This window comes from Callionymus lyra, chromosome 6 (assembly GCF_982586985.1).
Source record: "Callionymus lyra chromosome 6, fCalLyr1.hap1.1, whole genome shotgun sequence".
Classification (NCBI taxonomy): Eukaryota; Metazoa; Chordata; class Actinopteri; order Syngnathiformes; family Callionymidae; genus Callionymus; species Callionymus lyra.
Window position 1 is genome coordinate 17,291,598 of NC_141823.1, and position 22,863 is coordinate 17,314,460.

General features: G+C 37.6%; 1 protein-coding gene across 2 annotated transcripts in view; it reads right to left on the reverse strand.

Annotated features, from left to right (window-relative positions):
• Positions 1-22,863, reverse strand: part of rasa3 (RAS p21 protein activator 3) — a 44,113-nt gene that overhangs the window by 18,065 nt on the left and 3,185 nt on the right. For both annotated transcript variants that reach the window (XM_087793973.1, XM_087793972.1), the window contains exons 2-4: positions 9,939-10,056; positions 7,231-7,334; positions 5,650-5,744 (exon numbers count right to left, since the gene is read on the reverse strand). In XM_087793973.1, coding sequence (XP_087650099.1) covers positions 5,650-5,744; positions 7,231-7,334; positions 9,939-10,056 — 317 coding nt within the window. The remainder of the gene's footprint in view (positions 1-5,649; positions 5,745-7,230; positions 7,335-9,938; positions 10,057-22,863) is intronic.

Below are 22,863 nucleotides of genomic sequence, written 5' to 3' on the forward strand. Positions count from 1 at the left end.
TTTAAATAAATTGAACCAATTTGGAACAAAAATTGAACACAGTATCTTGATGAAAAAGTAAAAACACAAGCAGACTCAGATTATTTTTCATACAACATCCCAGTGCAGTGAGTCTCAATCCTCTCCAGTTGCTGTTTAATCATTGCGAGGTCTGTGACTGAACACCTTTCACCCACTGGAGAGACCAGTAAAATGCGTCCGACATGAAAAAGTAGTCCAAAAAGATCCCTGATTAAAAAAACGCTAAACACCATAATCGCTTTTTAATCTCTGCACTAAAGCAGGGTCTGCGACGTGGGCTTCTTGTCACAGTCCTCCCTCCGAAGGTACTAGATCAACAAGGACCTAAAGACGGACCCGGGTCCAGCTGAGCCATTAATTAATAGGACCAGTAAGTCACAGGCGTCAGTGTTTGGGGGACGAAGGAAAACCCACGCAGACACATGTGCCGCCGGACCAAACAATGTGACCTCTATTGAGAAGACAAGAGAGACACTCTATCTTCCCTTCTTCATTTGATCCCTTTCTCTCTTTTCTCTCATTCTCTCACACATCCTTCCTCTCCCTAGTTACTGGGATGAATGTGTCTCTGTGTTGGATCGCTGCTCCGGGGCTACACACACCCATCTGTCCGCACATGTAACTGCTGGGCTGCACTGTGTGTGTGTGTGTGTGTGTCTGTGTGTGCATGAGTGTGCGCTTGCATGTGTGTGAGTATGTCTGTGGGTGTGAGAGTGTGTGTCTTTGTGTGTTGTCTGTGTAAGTGCATATGTGTGTGCGTCTTTGTTTTGTGTGTCTCTGTGTTGTGTGTGTGTGTGTGTGTGTGTCGGCATGTCTGTATGTGTGTGTGTCTCCCTGTGTGTACATGTGTGTGTCAGTGTCTGTTTTTGCATGACTATGTTTGCCTGTGTGCGTGTGTGTCGTACCTGTATATGTGTGTGTGTCTCTGGTGTGTGTGTCTGTTTGTCCAAGTGTCTGTATAAGTGCGTGTGTGTCTGTGTACGTGTGTGTTTGGTGTGCATGTGTTGTGTGTGTGTTTGGTGAGTGTGCATGTGTTGTGTGGTGAGTGTGTGTTTCTGTGTTGTGTGTGTAAGTGAATGTATGTGTGTGCGTCTCTGTGCGTGTTGGCATGTCTGTATGTGTGTGTCTGTGTGCGTGTCTCTCTGTGTGTGCATGTGTTTGAGTATCCCTTTGGTTGTGTGTGTCTGTGTGTGCTAATTTTGGTTTTGTCTGTGTAAGTGCATGTGTGTGTGGGTCTTAGTTGTGTGTGTAAGTGCATGCATGCGTGTGTGTGTGTTGGCATGTCTGTATGTCTCCCTGTGTGTGTGTCAGTGTCTGTTTTTGCATATGACTATGTTTGCCTGTGTGTGTGTGTGTGTGTGTCATACCTGTATATGTGTGTGTCTCTGGTGTGTGTGTCTGTTTGTCCAAGTGTCTGCATATGTGCGTGTGTGTCTGTGTACGTGTGTTTGGTGCATCTGTGTGTGTGTGTGTTTGTTGAGTCTGTGTTTCTGTGTGGTGTGTTTCTGTGTGTTTTTGTGTGGTGTGTGTGTCTGTTTGTCCAAGTGTCTGTATATGTGTGTGTGTGTCTGTGTATGTTTGGTATGTGTGTTGTGTGGTGAGTGTGTGTTTTTGTGTGGTGTGTGCATGTCTGTACGTGTGTGCGTGTGCACGTGTGTCTGTGTACGTGTGTGTGTTAAGTGTGTGTGCATGTGTTGTGTGGCGAGTGAGTGAGTGAGTGTTTCTGTGGGGCGTGTGTGAGTGTGTGGTGTTTGTGTGTGTTGTGAGTGCACAAGCATGTCAGTGTGTGTGTGGATTCTATCAATAGTGACAAACTTCTTTCAGAAAAAAGGTTGATTCCTGGAAGCGTTTGAACGACATCCTGCAGCACAACAGCAGGAAAGAGGAATCATAACAGAGAAGCCACTCATTCGGCAGTGACTCCAGTCCAGGGTGTTTCCCAAGATCTGCTCCATGAATCCACTGTAACTTACTTTAAACTCTCATTAGAAACATCACTTACTTCACTCCTTCCCAAACCAAAAAGAAAGCTTACAAGCACACGTCCTCGACTCCCGCACTTTCAACGGCCGCTCCAGCTGTTCATCCTCCATTCATGAGGATTACGTTCATTCATTCATCCTCTCGCTGTTCCCAGCACCGTGGCTGGAAGCTGCAGGCGATCCCAGCTGTCACTCAAGACCCAAGGCAAGGAAGTATTACAGGGCCTAAGCGAGAAACCATACGACTCCGCTGGACCGCCGAGACTCTTAACTCCACATACATGTTTTTGGTGTGTGGGAGGAAACCGGAGCACTTGCAGGAAATGGAGAACATGGAAATTCCACGCAGAGAAACAGCCCCAAGAGATCCTGAAACCCAATCTCTTGTTTTTGTTAGACTATTTAACCACGATACCACCGTGTTAGACCCGTTTTTCAGCCATTTATTTATGCTGAGATGAAATGTTTTACCGACAACAACGAGACGGTCTGCGGGTTATGAGGGCGTGTTGACCCCTGGAATGGACTGGCCACCTGTCCAGGGTGTCCCCCCGCCTCTCTCCTTATCTAACCATGACAGGTTCCGGCTTCCGGTGACCCCATAAAAGCAGCAGGCAAATGAAATACATATATGTAGTAAAATAATTTTTAGAATACATTTACAATAAAGACATCTTGCGACATCGCCCCAGCTGATCAGGAGCACAGACAGAAGAAAATATATTTAAATCATTTATATAATTCGAATCTGAATTTGGGGGCAGCAGCGGAGTGAAAGGATGATGTTACTCTATGTTCATCTTTGTATCCCTTTCTTTGTGTTATTTCCTTTGATCCATGTTCTTTATATTTGCACTTTTTCATCCCTTGCACTTCGTTATTTTTATTTGAACTTTGTTTTTATGAAACTATTGTCTGCTGAGGATTAATAAAGGATTAAAAAATCCATCTATCGTTTCTTTCTAATTATTTATGCACACTTTTTACAAAATACAATTTAAAATGCACATTTTTTAAATCATATTTATACATTTTTCAGTTGTGCACATTTTAGCTGAAATATCACAACCTCTAATAGTTTAATTTCATCAAACAACAGTTTGTTTTCAGTATATATAAGGTAGGACAGGATGAGTTATTATATGCTTCAACGTTTGCTTTTATAACTTGCAAAGGAGCGAAAATGTAACAAAAATGACAGTGATTGCATCTTGTAGCAAGAAATGTGCAACATATATAGATATAAAATAGTTATTTATTACTTTAAAATACATTTTGGATGCTTCTATTGGGGAAAAAAGGCCAATAATCTTAGCTATTTTTGTTGAAAATAACTCATTATATATATATATATATATATTTCTCAGATTGTATAGAAACAGATCAAGATTTTATATGAAATGTTTTATTTTTGTTGCGTTTCCAAGTTGAGCCATAATGTTTACTCTCAAGGAGAAGTCATTTTTTATCTTGGAATATGCTCACATCAGTCACCCGAGACTGTGCCTTCAGTTTGGGAAACTTTACCAACTGGCATCAGATTTGGACTTGGTACCAAAAACGTAAAAGCTGCTTATACAGAGCTAGAGGATCTTGTAGACCTCAAGTAAAGCTAAAAATGCTCTGACGAAGCCCCAAGAAGAACACGTTTGGAAACCAAAGATGATGGTTTGACGTATCCTGAGGAAACAATTGGAAATGAAACCTTGTCTTCTGAAGCTAGTTTTACACTTTAGAAGCAGATGACAAACGACATCAAAAGACACACAAGTATCAACTTTAAAATAGAACCAAAACAAAACATTAAATACAAAATTAAATTTCAATAGGTTATTTGAAAATGTTTATTTTCATTATTTCAACAAGAATTGCCAAAATGATTAGCCTGTGACTTTTTTGGGGGGACACAAACTTACTATATTTTTCAATAGAAGTAGATTACACTTGTTCTATTTATATACTTCTTTTGTTAATTTTGAAATTGATACTAATCTTGTGTATTTATTTCCATACAATGTGATGCTGTATTTGTTTTATTTATAATAATAAAGGTTAAAAGGTACAAACCTGAATTTCTGTCATTTTTAATCAGCAATTTTCTTTTTGCCGTGAATAAAAATTAATACAACGAATTAACGACACATGTTGGATTAACTGAATAAGAACACTTGACTCGAGCTGAAGTAGTCCAAAGATCCCAATCATGGATACATAAAAATGGTGGATAAACACTGATAATGAACCACAGAAGCCACTTTACATAGATGAGCACTTCTATAAGGGTGATCTTTAAATGAGGGCTTATTAATGAAGACGGTAACGATACGAAACGGCCCATTTACCCCCAGATGTAGCCTTGTGTCGACCCACTGTTGGTCGGTTCAGACGCGAGCGACATCGATTTGCCACAGCACTGCAGGACTCATGCAGAGCTAAGTGATATCACTGCTGCAGGCTCAGATGTTTTTGGTACTCACATGCTGTGTTTGTTTTGGTTCTGCCTCTCCACACACACACACACACACACACACACACACACACACACACACACAACACACCTCAGCACACGCCAGACAGTCGCATCACTTACACATCAATGGCTCACATTTTCAGGCTAAAATATAATAGCAGCAGCAGCAGGAGAAGAAGAAGAAGAAGTGGAGCAGTTTAGGCAGCCCTATAATCAGATGCAGTTTTATCCAGCAGCGTCAGCAACATCTATTTTTAGTTAGAAAACACAAGCCACACAAATCCATCGCACATATCCCATTCAAACAAGTTCCCTTGTCATATAGTAAAGGGCCTTTGTAAAGCCAAAACTCAACCAAGGGAAGCCATTAAACTTAGGGTTCAGGGATCGTCATTTTCGTGGCCAATTGCAGTTTATTTTTTTAAGTATCAACAGGTTGACGCCGATTTTTTTCTCCCCTACACACTTGAGCACAAACAAAGTGACTTTTTTATCGAACAAACCTATTAAATAAATACAATTAAACTGAACAACACTGTATAAAAAGCACAACAACCTGTAATGTAACATAACTACCAAATATTGCAAAACCCAAAGTGTAAAATAACTTTTAATTTACAGTAAACTAACAAACACACAGTGTAAACTTCACTTCAATCACTTAAATAACTGCATGTATTTCTTCACAAAGTTTCCAATGGTTAGGAGGCCCATGTGTTTTCTGTTTGTTCATTAAAGTTCAGAATTAGTGTTTTGCGTTTTGTTGGGAAAAAAATCCTACGGTCTTGAACGCACCATAGCAATCCCGACAACATTGAATGCATCATTCGCGTATGAGAAGCGGTGCAGAGGAAGTTGACAAACATCTGTTTCTTTCCAGTTTATCTATTGTTTTTTTGTAATTATTTTGGAGAAGAAATATTAAAAAATAAATCTGCGTATATTTGTCATTTGATCGGACGATCATGATGATCAAAAATGCTCATATCGGCGCAGATTCATCAGCACTAGTTTTTATCACATAAACGGATTAAAAACATGAATTACGAGAAACTCAACAGCTGCAACTTGCGGGCATGTGTTCCGTTCCACCCAAAATATCAAGGGAAGTTGAGTCATAAGCAAAGACGAATCTCCATGAATCAAACAAGTGTGTTTTTCCTTCTCTGCACTAACCTGCACTTCTGAGTCAGCGCTGACAGGCTGCAGCTGGAACCAGGTGTCTTTGCCGTGATATTTCTGCAGGTCCTCCTTCTTCACGGCAACCTTGCCTGCGCACACGGTGACACAGACAATAAGACAAATGAACAATCGCTCGCACATGTCCGCTCACGTTCTGTAAATCAACACACAGATCGGTTTGATTGCACGGAAGAGCAGATGGAAGACAAAAGGTCATTCATGGGCTCATGACCTCACAGGAAACTACCAATGAAGATGAGACGTTGAAATTAATAAAAGACGACAACATTGAGCAAAGATTGAGCGACTGAATGAAGTTAGCATAGGTTTCCTTAATACCTTTACATTAATTTCAAATAAATAAAAGGTGCTTGAATTTATTGTTCTGTCAATTATAGGACAATAAAAAAAAATGATGAAAATGGATCAGAATAGTTTCCCCCCCAGAGTGAGCAAAAGTGTTTTCACTGTGCGATAACTTCTCAAAAGGTTGTTGCAATTCTTTAAAATTTGAAACCATGCCGATGGACGCAGAAAATTTAAAAAAAGCCAAATCATTAAACAACAGTGCCAGTTTAACCAGACGGACCACAAGTCAAAGATAGTTATCAGGGAGCTAACTATGCTAACGCTAGCAGAGATGATTTTGTAAATAAAAAACAAAATGCATTATAGTGTCACTCTGGCAGAAAAACTATTTTAAATAATTCTTGGTTCTCTTGCATTTTTCTGGATTAAATATACTGTATTTATATTATTTTATTTGTGTCCTAAATTCTAAAATTTCATTTACACTTACATTATTTGAATATAGAAATAACTTCCTGTTTCTTGTATTTGAATGAGTTTATATTTATTTTTATGTGGTTCTGATACGTCTTGTTAATTTGTAATTGATTTAAGTTCATTTTAAAACAGTTATTTATTTCAGAATATGTAAATTTAGAAGGTTTTTTCTTGTTATCATCAGCACATAGCATTTAGTATTAAAATGTTTTACCTAGTTAGTTGTTCATTATTTGCCTATTTATTTTTGCTTTTTGCATTGTACAACTTGAATAATAACACAATGTTATTTCACAGACCCTTTAAGTTTCCTATCAGATGGTGACAGATCGTACCTACAGCTGCAGGCTACGTTATCATGTTCACTGTCATCGATTTGTTGCACGACAACACTTAATAACATTACTATTTTGTAGACATCGATTATTGATAATCAAGTGACAAGCACCGAGCTTTAGTTTGATTGATAACCCAGCCGACGCACATTATAAGTGACACCATATCGTCATGGAAACAGCGAGCAGGAGTGGGTAAGACAAATTGATGTGACCTTAATTGGCTTAAAGAGATCAGTGGCTTCATCCCAACTGACAATGGAACTCTTAACATTTGAGTGTCTTAATGAGATTAGACAACTGTAACATTGGTTTCTTAGAATAGAAAACATGTTGCAGTTTATTCATTACATATTTACAGTACGAAAGCGGTGATGTCAAAACGAAACGATCGATCTCTCGCGAAAACATTTCTAACAATAAATAGTGAAAGAAAATGATTATTTGAACTCACCAATACTCGACTCCCTCCTGAAGACATCCCTGTCAAAGATGTAGAAGGAGAGGTGTCTGAAGCTGCGTGGGATCTCACAATAGAAGTCTTCTCCGTAGAATGGACTGGAAACGCAAGAATCAGAGTCAACACCCAATGACACCATAAAGGTTTTCTTCAGTAATTGGGTCATTTTAATCCTCCCCTTGTTTTATTTGTATACATTTTAAGAAAATTAACCATTTTTAATCTCAATATCTTCATCTTCAGAATCGCTAAGAGGGTTAAGGTGACTTTACAACTTCAATATTCTATGCCTGCTGCACCGTTGTAACGACCGGAGATGGTTCTTAACATCCCATATCTGGAAGGGAAGTGATCAGTGCCAGGAAGGGTCTTTTGTTCTGCTGTGAACTTTTTGAGTTAACTTCTGCTTGATCCTGAACGATCCAGCAGAAATATTGTGTGGCTGAGCTGTAGAAGTCTGGCCGGAGAAAAAGCTGCATTTAAGTTTTTTCTTGGAAACACTGTAGTAAAACAGATAGATTCAAAAAAACTAAATTACAGCCTGCAAGAACTGTGATTGTCAATTTCAGTCCATCTACTTTTTATTATCTCTGGAATCCGTTGCTTATTAATTGAGTAAGAGTCCTGTACGCTGCCGTCTCCAACGTATATTGTTCAAAATAAAATTGAACTATCGTTTCTACTTTCTCTTGTTTAACCATGGTTGCCGTTCTTGTCCCATTCTATCCGTCTTTCCCGTCCGTGTGCTAGAGCGCCACCTGGATGCATTAACCCGTAAAAAATCTCAAGATTAGCCGCATCGTTGTACGAGCCGCAGGGTTCAAAACTGGCAGACCATAGAGCAGAAATATTGGTAGTTATAAATATTTGTTTTTCAAGGGAATGTTTGGCTTCTTCCTCTCTTGACTCCGAGGTAGTACGACTCTACTGCCGGCCATTCCTTGAACAAGACAGTATGGTGGGTAAACAATAAGAACAGCTTGAAACATCTTATTTAGTTACATCACTGACCTGGATAAAATACTTTTGCTTAATCTGTAAGATATACTTAGCATGAACCTGATTTAGTTTAATTTGTTAATTTATAAATTTGAAGTTATCGTGACATTTTTTTATCCAACTTCCTTCTGCACTTGGATTTATCGGTAAACCAGATGTCGACCAGATGAGAAGACCATTGAACCAACTGAGAAAGACTTTGGCGAAACCATTTTGTCAACGTGAATCACAGTCTGGCAACATGGTCGTGACGCCTGGTCGCGTATATAGCTGGACCTTTATGAATCAGGCTTCCATGGGAATTTTTTTTAATCATGGGCCACCATTTGTTAGTTCATTTGCCAAAATGGAGTTGAGCTAGAATAAAAGATGAATGTGCAGAAAGTCTTACGTCATCTTCTCTCTTGGGGACGATTAACGCGAGTGTAGAAACCAAACGCGAAGGAATAGGGAGGTTACAAAAGTAAGATGTTTCATCCGTGCCAGTGGACCGGCTAGCGGGAACTATTGCCCGGACAAAATGGGTTTCCCAGGCAACTTCAGAGACCTGTAACTGAGGATCACATGACAATCTCCCCAATTGGTTCAGGGTCATAAAACGCAGATTTCTTTAAAAATCAAATTACTGATCGTTTAACATATCTTATAAGATAATCACATTTGAGAATTTCCCAGTTACATGGGTAGTTAGTAAACTCATGTATTAATCTGATCACAAAGTCGAATTATGTTTAATAGACAAATGGAATGCAGCTCATGACTGTTCAACTCTAACCTTTCCAGTTGATCTCTGAGCTTTCCTTTAGGTTTGACAACAAAAGCCCTGTTTGTGGCGAGAGGTACATCAACCACAAGCCTTAAGGAGTCGTGACAGTAATGAATATCTTGTGAAGCGAGCCCACAGGCCTCAATTACCGACTCATACCGGGCCCAGTGACTCTAGAAACCATTAATACTTTGTGGAATGACTTGAACTAAAACTACTGTTTTATCTTTACATTTATCTGTTCATCTTAGAAAACATATATTTTTAAATGGGATTCATTGTCTGTCATCATGGTACAAGGTAACACAAATACTAACTGTTTCTATAAGAATACTTTGATTCAAATATTATCTAATAACGACGATTTATTTATTGTATTGCAATATATGATGATGATTTCTACCAAAACTCTTTTAATAAAATACAGTCTTAAGGTACTTTAATAATATATTTTGATGCGTCTCTGTTGTTGTGAATACTTCTTAGTCACGGTGACCTGGATACTCATGTTTTGGACTTACTTCTAACCGCTGCCTGGATTATTCTAGTCTTTGTAAGCCTCATCCCGACCTCGCTGTCCTCGTTCCTGTACGTAGATTTGTTTCACTTCAGCTCGCGCCTTAAACCTCTTTGGCTTTTGTCATCCTTCTTCTACCTTTTAATTTGATTTGCTAAAGTCCATTATTAGACAAGGGTCAAGGGACAAGAAATCAGTGGATTACAAGTCAATATCACCATTGTTTGTTGACGCCTAACTGGACTAGGAACAACCTCCACCCATGCGTATGAATCTATGGAAGCCAGGGAGGTTGTTCACCTTGACCCAGAAGCAACACAAGGGATACCACAAACACATTTGACACCTTGACCCAGAGATAACACAAGTGTTTAAAAGTCAGGAGACTCATTGACAACCTGTGACAGCTGGGCTACATACCAGAGTGACTTTTCCACTATCTTGGTCCTAAAAACCTCCTCCTGGTCCAAGTTGACGGTGCAGAAGCAGTCTCGCATTCTGTTGGGCCCCGGGTACGGTGGGATGTTTTTGGCCTCTCCTGCGGGGCGGGGAAAAAAAAAAGCTGTGAGCTTCGCATACATTCAAAGTGATCGTCGTGATTTATTCCACAGGAAGCCGATACATAACAGGACACCTAATATGTTCATCACACATTCTCCCTTTAATTGATAGATAGCACTCCCTTCAGAAAGAATGTGGCCCAACCGCACACACAACCACCCACACACACACACACACCACAGCACCGGTGTCCCAGTCCCAGTGGAGCTATATATTTTCCCCTTTATGAAGCCACGGATCCATGTAAGCCAGCACTCTAGTCCTAATTCTCTCCCTCAGAGTGCTCCGGGACCCTCAGGGCTTGGGTGGTTTTAGTTACACGTGTGTGTGTGTGAGTGTGTGTTTAACTTTCGCGTTATTTCCTCCAATTATCTTTAAATGTTGGTGAATCCGACTCCATCAATGTGCATAAAAGAAAAAGCGGATTTTCGGGTTTTTGTAAATTTAATAATAATAAAAAGGCTCAATGTAATAGCCTTGACAATAATGTTTGAGAAAGACTCCTGCAATAACTCATGTGTTGGAGATAAATTATTTTTCCAGCTGCTCTCGAGGCGATAACCAAGAGCAAGCGGAAGTACACTTATTTAATAGACTGCAGTGCATCTGATCTGACCTCGGTTGGGGGAAGGGGAAAGATTTGACAAGAGATTGTTGGCTGTTAAGCGTGAAAAAAAAAAAAAGGCGAGAGAGGAAGTCGTTTATCATGCAGGGTTTATATGTGCATGAACAATGACTTTTAATCAATTAACCTTTGGGACATGTGACACAGAATTAACATTTTTTTTTTAAAAGTAGTAAAAAAAGAGCACACAAATTCCACATAGATTTGACTTCAACTGAATTTTTTTGGGACAAATGATCGAACAGGGAGATGACTGTCCACTCCTATACTGTGTCTCCAATGAATGTGTTCTGAAATACATCTGTAGACATCTTAATACTAAGGGTTTTGCTTTTGAATCTGTTGCCTGTTCATTTGTTTCTTTAGTTTTGTAGATTGATTAATACAGGACTGATGTTGCCATTCATTGTATATACAATATATGGATGTTTATAATGATAAAAAGTAAAATAGAAAGCGTATATATGTAAAAGTAACATTTTAAGTTTTTTACTGACCAATAGTTATAAAAATAAGAAGCATGGATAGCTTAACATCACATTTTTATTTCCACACGCCCAGTGTCATATTAACTGATTTTGTTTCTGTATAACTTATAATTGTTTAAAGCCTGAAAACCTTCGAAAGATTAAACCTAAAACAAGAAGTTTATACAAATGTAGTTTATACAAAGAGCGTATGAGCTGGTGTAGAATATGAGGAAAACCCAAAATGTAGAGCTAAATGTTACAATTTTAGTCGAACAAGAATGTTAAGGAAGTGTATTATTTGATACACAACATGGGGAGGGAGTGTATAAATGGCATAATTGAACATAGAAAACATAACAAATTTAAAGATCAGACAAATATATTAACTTGGTGTGAATATACATTGGAGACTGCTACCATACTGTACGTATTCTCACTTCACCTTCTTTAATTCACACAATATATTCTACTACAGGTATTTTGTATCCAAGATAAAATAGATTAAAACTTTCATGAGAGATTTAAACGCTTTTTTTATTGGTCCAGGTAGAAGTAGTTATTCAGAGTTATTACTTCTCGGCCTCAAATAAAAAGTCTTGCTGTAGCATGATGAAGAGATTCATCAGACATTCTCTCACAATGAAAAAAGGGGAAATGATCCTCACTGGTTTAAAGAAGTTCTTATTTTAAGACGGTCGACAATCGAAACCATTCGCACGTGTGGACAGTAGACAGTTGTGAAAGGAAAACCACAAACAAAATGTATATTTAAGCCGAGCGTTGGTAACAAAACACGATTAATATACCAACACTGTGGTAGATGGTGGAGAAATGTATTTTTTATTTAAATAGCAACGACTTAATTTGTCTTTTAATTAATATTAATATTAAAAAAGATATTATGACGAGTGTTGTGATCATAATGCGTATATCATATCATGAGGTTCTTGCCAGTGGTCACCACTACTGGACGGTGAAGATTGTTTTGTCAACTTTCGGTTAAAGTCTCACGAAGAAAAACAACTGATTATTCACACAAAATGGGTAGAAATGTAATATTTTCTAAATAATGCGGAGACATGTTGATAAAAATATATATAAATTCCACTGACTGTATGTACAATGAGAGAAAGAATAGATATTTATTCTATGTATTAAACCATTCAGTACTAATATAAAAATCTTCTAAAGGCCTCCTGAAAGTATATACTGTATATATGAAATTATTATTATCAGATAAATTGTAATATATGGGATAAAACTAACAATAATTATCAGAGACGTCCTTTTATTATATATAAATATATATATATATTATATTATTATCTTGAAAAAAAAATTTAAGATAATAATAATTAATTTTAACTTAATTAAAAGCTTTTGGTTTGAACATGATTGTATTCAGAGTATAATTGTCATATATTGTGAGGAGAAATGTAACGAATCAACATATTATGAAAAATCATGATTTTGCAGCACTGTGCTCAGGCTTACACTCCACGTGTGTCTGTTCAAAGACAGGTGCTTTCCAAGAACAGAATTGATTCACAAATAACAAGACACCTTTGGACAAACACACTGTAACACAAAACAAACCGTGTGTGTACAAAATACAGCTCGGGCTTCCAGCTTATGTTGACATAAGACACTCTTATCTTGGCCCTTATCCCCTTCACTTCCTTCTGTGAACAGATCCCTCTCACAGATCCTCCATGCGCTGCACAACACTTGTCAAATCCAAAACTCATTTTCAATCCTCCCTTCATTCACAACATTGACTGACGGCAAAAAATGATAAATTGTCATTTTCTGTAACATTAATAGAACACGATGTCAATTGATAAGAGAATATTGTTTGCTGTAACAAATGAAACCATGATAAATCCTATTTAAATAATATGCATTTGTTGTATGAGGTTTACAATGAGAATAATAAATAAATAAATATTTTTGTCTTGAATCCAACGAGGAGGAAAAGGATTCTTCACTTTACTTTTATTTTAATTTGAAATTACCTATAGAATTTTGATACCTTTTAAAAAAAAAATGGGAATATATGAGCAATAACTTCTTTAAGATGGTAGGTTGCAGTAGCAATGGAACCTGCTCACACAACAGTAGGCGAAGAAGAGTTTTTAAGCTTCAGCTGCAAATACTAACGATCAATGATCAAATCATAAAACTGAATTTTTTATTTTTTTGTATTTATTAAAAAGCGTTTGCAGGCTCTGACATTACCTCATTTTTGGAGGAACCCATTTAGAAAAGCAACCACAGATGATAAATATAGAGAGAAATTGATTGAGAAATTGATAAATTATAGACAATACGTAGTGTATTGGCAAGAATCTGGTGATACATCGGATATCAAGATACAGAGGCTGCAATATGTTATTTTGCAATTCTGTGGGAACAACATTATATTTGTAGTATTGTCCGAGTACTTAACTCAGAATTTACAGACCACATGACTCTTGCCGAAGTTGTAACTGCTTTCATCTGTTTTGATACCAAAATATGTCCAAACATCAGCTTTAAAAACTACTGGAGTGAACTGTATCCTCTCATCCTCAGTCATCATCGGGATCTTGCAGGACTTCCTTTTTCCATTAAAGGAAATAACAGTGGCCATTTAATGGCCTGAACTAAATAAAATAAAATATGTATTTTATTTTATACACACTTTATTGAAATATAAACCATGAATGATAAAAATAGAGAATTTTACGCCCCTAATAAATGTTCTTTTTTTCAAATGATTTATTTTGTCTAGGGGTCTTATTAATCCTAAAAAAAAAACACTTGCTAGCTCACTAACTAAGACGTGCTTCTATAGGGGAGAAGGAATAGACATCCAGAGATTTCAAATAAAGAGGGATTCTGAGAAAAGTCTGTGGAGAGTAAACGCTCTCTTGGCATGTGCAGCATGCATGCAGAACGTGTGGGCGTCGTGCAGATCTGAGAAGAAACCGAGCATGACAAGAACACTAAAGCATGAACAAGAGCCGATTGGCACTTCAAAAAAACGACTCGACTCCCCACCTCAAACCTGAGAAAGTGAAGGATTTTACGTTCAACTTTAGCACAGCTTTTCCCAGCATAGGCAAATTCTAATGTCCTCTGACGTGACCACATTTGATTGTAGATATTATAAATGCCCTGAAGGCGTGAGTAAGAGGGATAAACAAGCGGAGTACTCAATTAAGAGCGAGCGAGAAGCAAAGCTGTGAAAGAAAACGAGAGGAACAGAGAGAGAGAAAGAGAGAGAGAAGTCAACCAGAGAGTCGCCTTGGAGAAAGCTGCAACAGGAAATGAGATGAGGAGAAAGGAATTTCAACTGGATCCAAGGACTCGTGTTCTTTGATGTTCCTCGAACGAGAACTAGAACGACCACCGAAACATCAGTGCGAGTCATTTGTGCACGAGTGTCGGTGAAAGGTTCCCGTCAGAGCTCCGGCAATACATGGAAGAATGAGGAGCGAAGCTTTATCATTGCCGTCTCCGTTAACTGCTCACTTATTGACTCAACAATGTCAAACATTAATAACCATCTGGGCGAGAGGCAGGCTGGTTTTCCTTTGTTTTTTGGGCAATTCCAGATCCTCTTTTCTCCTGAAACGCAACGTGATCTTTTTTGCAGAAAACATTCCGTCCAAGTTGACGCCCACATCCCTTTAACTACACGGGGGAAGTTTTAATACCTCTCCTGAACATTGCCCAAGACAAAATTCTATATAGTCATATAATCACTGTTAAAACTGACCATAAATACAATTCCAAAATACTGTAGAAGTCAAAACATTATCCATTTAAACCAAAACTATAAATAGAATGCACAAACTACATATTGCTATTATTAACTTTGTTCTTTTTTTGTGTCGCAATTCAACTTCAGGACATCTACACTCTACTCTACTACATATTTTGGTTTCAAAGTAATTCTGCAACGCCATAGTCAAGTAATATTACAAATATATCCTTGTCCCTACAGTATAACAATATATCGCAATATGTCGTATCGTCGCCCCTGTATTGTGATACTTTCTGTATTGTGAGATTCTTACCAATACACACCACTAATTCATAAACTATGAAACATACGAAAATATACTGCACTGTTCATGAAATTTTTGTCGAAGACCAGATGCATCCCACATCAAATAAAAATATAATGATTATATATAGTATTGGTTGTGTAATCGAGCTTAAAATTAAGAGCAGAACTAATATTGCAAAGTTAAAAGACACCACAGTGCTTTTTTACTAGGGAGGGTGGTTGTATTAATGTACTGCTTTTTCCTAAAAGAAGAAGTAAGAAATGGGGGAAAAAAGAAAAAAACACAAATGAGTGCTCGGTGAAAGTATTTTTACAGGGGTCTGTAAAATAATTTTTTTGACCAAGTTCTCAAAATGCACTCTTTATATACTTTTCTGAAATTTTAGCGAGGGTCACATAAACTGATGTAGTTTAAAGATTACCAAGATAAGGGGAAAATTAACTTGTTACTGAGAACATAAAATCCATGTTTTCCCATCATAGCTTCAATATTGACAACTTCATAAATTAAATTTATTGAAAATAATACATTTATCAATGAAATCCCCCATTTTTGGAAAAGGGGGATTTCTGCTTCCAAATTGACGCTATAATTATCTCTGGGATCAGAAAAAAAGGTTTCCATGTATTAAATAAAAATCCTGATTCGAACTATAAAAGAAAAAAACAACAAAAAAACAATAGAACTGATAGTCCAAGAGTAGCTCAAAAGCTCATCTGCTAGCTTGCGCGGGTAACGGTCCTCATGGCCTCGTACACTGATCTCGGCCACTTCAGTCAGATCTGACCGAGAGATTACAAAGCATTCCCATGCGATAAGCCTAAATATAATCTCTCAATCTGGATATGGCAGATCGCACCAGGAAAACCACCTCTAAAGTCAACTGGCTTTTGTTTGTTCCCTTCTCTCTCGCTTCATGTTAGAGCTGTGCATGATGGGAGAAAGAAAATCCCTGTTGGCTAAAAATGGATTGTTTTTTTGTCGGGTTTCCCACGACCAGTGTCAAAAGGTTTAAAATGTAAAACTCTTGATATTTTGACAAGATACCACCATGCCAATTCCACAAAGTTTAAGTGAATATATGAGTTTTAAAAAAAAAAGAAATGTTTTCACTTGTTAACAAGAGAACGCTTACACGTGTGTTTAAAAAGTATGATAAGTCCTTCTTTTTGTCCCTATATAAATAACATTTTAGCTTCATTTATATTTGTGGGTGAAGAAGATTAGGTGAAGCAAGTAGAGAGGGAGACAACCTCAAGGTCCTTCTTTTAAATTACAAATAAAATATATATTAAATGACATTAAGGTAAGGTAAGGTAAGGTAAAACTTTATTGAAAATTGTTTTTTCCAATAGCCTCAGAAAATACAGCAATTTTTCATAAAAATAAATAAATCAAAATAAAAAGAAGAACAAGAACAAAGAGAAAAATAAAGAACAAGAACAAAGAGAAAGAACAAGATGATACAATCTAAGTCTAAAGAACAAGATGATACAATCTAAGTCTAAAGAACAAGATGATGCAATCTAAGTCTAAAGAACAAGATGATACAATCTAAGTCTAAAGAACAAGATGATACAATCTAAGTCTAAAGAACAAGATGATACAAGATACATTGAGTCACAACCGGTTGTTGTTGTTTTTTTTGGAAGGTCTTAAAGGGTAAAGAAACTGAACCATATCCCTAATATAAAGGTAAGAGTCAAGGGCTGTAACTAAAACAGTCGTTGACTTTGAAGGGGGGGGTCACCTGAATTTTGTTAAACCAGACCAATGATTACAAAATAAACCATGTTAAAGACTGACCATGAAGCACTTGTTTAATTACCCAGTCGTGTTACTGATCAAACCAACCCACGCTGAAAAGAAAAAAAAGCTAATGTTCACACATGGGTTAGACCCAATGGAAAAAATGAGCAGGACAAAAACAACAAAACTACAAACACACGTGGGCTTGTGCACAGTTTAGGAAAGATGTGGTGCACGAAACAATGAGATCTGGTTCCTATAGCGGATTGATGCACTGCCTTTTTGCAAGAGCCGGAAAGGGAGTGAGTGTGTGTGGCAAGTGGACACTCTTGCTTTGGTCAGAGGAAATAAACGCTTGCCTAATAAGATCATGTTGGTTCATTGACTGCAGACGAGTCGAGCCACTTTTCTGTCAACAGGCTGATGGTGCCTGTGTTTAGACAGAAGGAGCATCTGAAGGGCGTTCAGAAGAAGCACAATACTGGTCGGGCCGGACTTGTTTACCCCCCTTCTGCCCCCGCATTGCTGGACCCACTTTCTCATCAACATTCTGATGGCGGAACACCGGAGTCCCACCCCAATACATGATCCAAACACAGTCCGCGTCAGTCAACACACTTGTTTACAGCAACCTCTTCCCAGAGAGCTGCACGTCGAGGACAAATTGTAGATCCTGAGCAGTATAAACAACTGCAGGCAAGTGCGTTACGCATTCAAGGCGATGGTGTACTGCTTTAACATCTAAGAATGCACCCTTTTAAAGCATAAAACAGGTCCCCATTCACTTAGAAATAAGGATCTAGTCTTAGTGTCTAGTCACGGAAAAAGCTCATCAAACCGAAAAAACGCTTAAAGAAATAAAACCAGTATTGTCAGTTTCTTGTTCCGTTGAATTGTTTCATCATGTTGCAACTAATAATAACAACCTCAACGGTCTTTAGTGCAGAATTGTTTAAATGTGTTCTGTCCAAAAAAAGGACATCATTTGTGGATCATTTTTTGTTTATGTTTAAGATTAATTTGCATTGCATAACTGTACCAAATTACATTTCTTGTTGGCGGATCTCTTCACTGATAATAAATTGCATTACTATATAAATAATAATATAACAAATAGATTATAAATAATCTATTTATATGTGGAAACAACTGCAAAGCGTGTAATGTTCTGGTTAGGTAAAGTATCTAAAATGTTTTACAGTCACATTTCATATAGTAGGTATCTTTTTATGGTTGACACACCAATTTTTTCACTTTTCAATTTTTAAAAGTACCTTTTGTTTTGGACAGACATTAAAAAAAAGAGGAAGTCTGCCATTACCTCGCAAATTTATTTTCCCAAACTCCCCTGGGTTTGCTTGCGGCTGAAAATTAACCTACTTTTTTTTAATTAATACATTTATTGGGGACATATTTAAAAAACATTATTGGTTAATATAAAAGTCGTGTAATAATTGCATTACTCCATTTGCAGCTCTTATCAGCATCAGAAGTATATTTTATTTGGGTTTACAAAGATAATCAAAAGCCACAAAACAAACAAACACCTGTGCTGGTCTCTGCCTAATACTGTGGAATTGAGATGAATGTTACAGTATGATGCCCATGTTTGAACATAAACTAAAATAAATACAAATGGTTAAATCAATGTAAAACAAGTCAATGGCAATACATAATAGCTTGATGTCCTATCATTTAGCAAAGAAAGTTTAAATAAAAATGTACCTACATTGTTTTTTTAACAACGAAATACAATTATTATTTAACATTAGGTGCCCTTTAAAGAACAAAATTGTGATAAAAACAGTATTGCAATAGCTGGAACTAAACACTTGGATAAAGTATTGAGGTTGCCGATTTCAAGAGAAGATAGAAAGATATCAAAACAATACGAAACCACTTGGGTTTGGCATAGCAGTAAACAACTGAGTAAAATAAAGTCTACATTTGTGGCTAATGAGTAGATTCACGCACTTCTATTAAAATAAATGTAACATTGGTTAAATGTTTCACCCATTCAAGATTTCAAGAAGACAGCATGTCTAACTGGCCTGAACAGTCTGCTGGAGGAACATTATACTCCACACTTCCTAATTGCAACATCATCATCTCGTATCTGATAACAACAAAGACAATGGCTTTGCTGTTTGTACCGAGTGCGCAGTGAGGTTTTATAAGATGTGCCAAACCAGCTGGAAATCGTCCAGCTGTACAGTTTGAGGAACAAATCCATCACCCATTATGTGAACTCAACACTTTCTGTACTCGAGCGTCACACTGTTCAGATGTCGACTGCTGGTCCATCGATGGTTGTTCTGTTTTTGTTCTGATCGCTGCACAGTATAATACGAGCCAATGCTTTCAATAGATTTATAGTCCAGTAGTGGCATTAAAGACATCCATGTATGATGACAACGTTACAAGCTTTTAAGATAGGTAGGAAGTGCGCTAACAACAGAATATACATGCTTTTCAAACTACTACTACAAGAAAGACAACTTAGATAAAAAATGGATATGGTTTCAAGCTAAATAACTATTACTTCAAACAGGTACAATTCATGCTAAATAGTTATAGCTTTAAGCTGAACAACTACTACTTCAGACTACACTCAACTACATTCAAGCTAAAAATAAATACTACTTCAAGCTAAACAGCTACATTTCATGCTAAATTAATGCATATTTTAGCTACGAATAACTACTATTTCATATCAAACAGCTACTACTTCATGTATAATACCAGTAGCCTCAAGCTTAGAAACTACTACTTTATGCTAAACATCTTCAACTTCATCTTGAATGACTAAGCCTGAGCCTAAATAACTTTCTAAACAGCTACATTTCATGCTAAAGGCTATATATTGAAGCTAAAAAAATACTTTTTCAATCTAAACAGCTACAATTCATGCTAAATTACTATATATTTGGGCTAAAAAAACTACTACTTCAAAATAAACAGTTACAATTCTTGCTAATTGGCTTATCTTCAAGCTAAAAAGCTATTCCATGCTAAACAGCTACACCTCGTGTTAAATAACAGGCTAAAATAAGTACTACGACATGCTAAATAGCATCGACGTGTGATAAAATGACTATAGCCTCAAGCTAAGAAAACTGCTATTTCCTGCTAAAGAGCTACTACTTCATGTTAAACAGCTACACCTTCATGCCAAATGGCTATAGCTTCAAGCTAAAAAAAAAACTACTACGTCATGCTAAAGAGCATCTACGGTATGTTAAAAGACGATAGCCTCAAGCGAAGAAAACTGCTATTGCATGCTCAAGAGCATCTACAGTATGTTAAAAGACTATAGCTTCAAGCAACGAAAACTGCTATTTCATGCTTAAGAGCATCTACCGTATGTTAAAGGAATGTAGCCTCAAGCTAAGAAAACTGCTATTTCATGCTAAAGAGCATCTACGGTATGTTAAAAGACGATAGCCTCAAGCTACGAAAACTGCTATTTCATGCTAAAGAGCTACTACTTCATGTTAACAGCTACATATTCATGCTAAGTAGCTATAGCTTCAAGCTAAAAAAAAAAAAAAACTACTTCATGCTAAACAACTATAGCTAAATCTAAACAACTACTACCTTTAGCTAAACATCTACTACAACTTCAAATGAAACAGCTGCAGCTTAGAGAAAAACATCTCAAGCTTCAAGGTACAATATCAGCTAAAAAGCAACATTTATAAATCAGTTGAATCATGAACTATTTAGGTGGGGGAAAGTACAATTGTATTTTTGCTGTTGTATCAACCGGATGTAATGTATTGTGTTAGTAATGCAGACATCCCACCAGTTCCACAACTCATCACCCCTGGTTATAAATGAAAGATCCACCTCCTGTGGAATGAAAACAGGGCTCAGTGTGGGCGACAGTTTTCACCCCGACATGACTATCAGACCAAACTCCAGCTGTGTCTCCCAGAATTCCCTGCCGGTCCGTGCTCTGACAGACGAAGACCAGGCTGCTCCTGTACGAGAAGACCACTCCGGTGTCCCCCCTTACATCTGCTCTCTATTAGCTTGTTGCCATGCAGGAAAAAACACAAATCTTTCTGTAGTCCATTTCAGCCGAAATCAGGAAGTGAACAGGGGGGTAGTTTCCTGTTTCCTGAGCTCCCCAGACAGTGGCAGGACTTAGTATAGTTTACAAAAAATCCCGTGCTTTTCAATCCAGGAACATGAAGAAATCATCATCATGTTGACAGTAACGCCGCAACAGAATGTCGCTCTCTTTATCCCTCTCGGAACAGGAAATATGTGGCGGATTCTCGACCGTGAGTCATCCACCGACCGCAGGTTCATGCCAAAGGACAGGAGTTTTGATGAAAACAACGTGATGCAAGGACTGCCGGAGACATTGCCGGGAGGGATCAGACGGCGAGAGTGCGACAGCTGCTAGGTAACAACACAAGCAACTCCCTGACCTGCTGCAGTGTGCCGCGTTGGGTAATGACGACAATGACACCGGGTCGGTAATGACAAGTGTTAACATGTTAATAAGGATTTTAAAAAAACCACAACACTTACATAAGACGAAGGGAAAGGGAAGTTAAGTCATCACAACTAGGCTTGTCATTCACAAACTAGAACAGTGTCGGCTTTGTAATTTAACTGTGAAATGAAGAACGGCTTATCTGATTTGAAGGATATTATTGATAAATTTAAAAAAAAGATTAACAACCCGTCGGGGTTTTGAAATGACTTGTTTGTTTCTGAATTAGTTGGTTTATTTTTGACTTTAAATCAACCATAGGTGTCAGAATGGGGCTGCGTTTTAAACCCGAAACTAAACCAAAACATTTGGGTAAAGAAAAACATTGTGTCGATATCAATTTTCAGCACCGTATCGATTTTTTATTAACAATTCACATGCAAATATTCACAGTTTTCGTTCATTTTCGTATGCAATTAAACAGCGTCAAGAAGGCAGCAGTCATTACTTTCTCTCTACCGAGAGCTCCCGGCGATGACTGAGGACGAGAGGATACTACAGTCGTCTCCAGCTGCTTTCAAACCTGACGTTCGGGCACATTTTGGATTTCAGTTCCAACAATTCAACCAAAGGGAAGTGGAACAACCACAATTATTCAGTGTCCCCTAAAATCTTTTTCGAAAATCGTGCATTCTAATATATTGTATCATGAGCTTCATGAAACGGTCGTATCTTAAAATGAGTGTATCGTTACAGCTCTACGAAAAGGGGATTTTAAGAGGGCTGGTCATCAACTATTCTAACGTTTGCAGGCAAATGGAATAAAAATAGACAATGTTATATATCATTTAGCACTTTAAATAGCAAGTGTATCGTCTCCTATAATGGTTGTTGACAGCGCAGACATCGTGACATAAAAAGAGCACATGGGAATGAATGCCTTGGGCACTTCCTTTGTGTAAATGTTTTTTCAGTCCATTCAAAAGCTTGGGTTTTCTGTGACCACTTTACTTTGCTTTGAGATGCAGTGTTTCACTATATAAACTGGAACCTCTAGGCTTACTGTGAACGCAGCCTTTGCCGAAAAAGCGACACAAAGTGATTTAGATCGGCAAACACTAGTTTTATCAGCTTTTTTGGTAACTATTAGGCCACTTGAAATCCTTGAATTGTCATAAAAGTCGACGGTGTAATCAGGTGTTCATTATGTATGACTTCTGATTTCAAATACTGACTTTGAACCGATTTTATGAGTTACATGGCGCTCAAAGATCTGTCAAAATATTTTAGTACAACTTTTGTGAATTACTCCTTGAGTCTCTCCCGACCTGAGGCTTTGTAGTATTACTCAGCGAGGACAGGTAGTAGTACGCCGCAAGGCACCCTGGTATTATAGCGCAGGACAGTATAATATTACTTCACCAGGCGCCGCCAC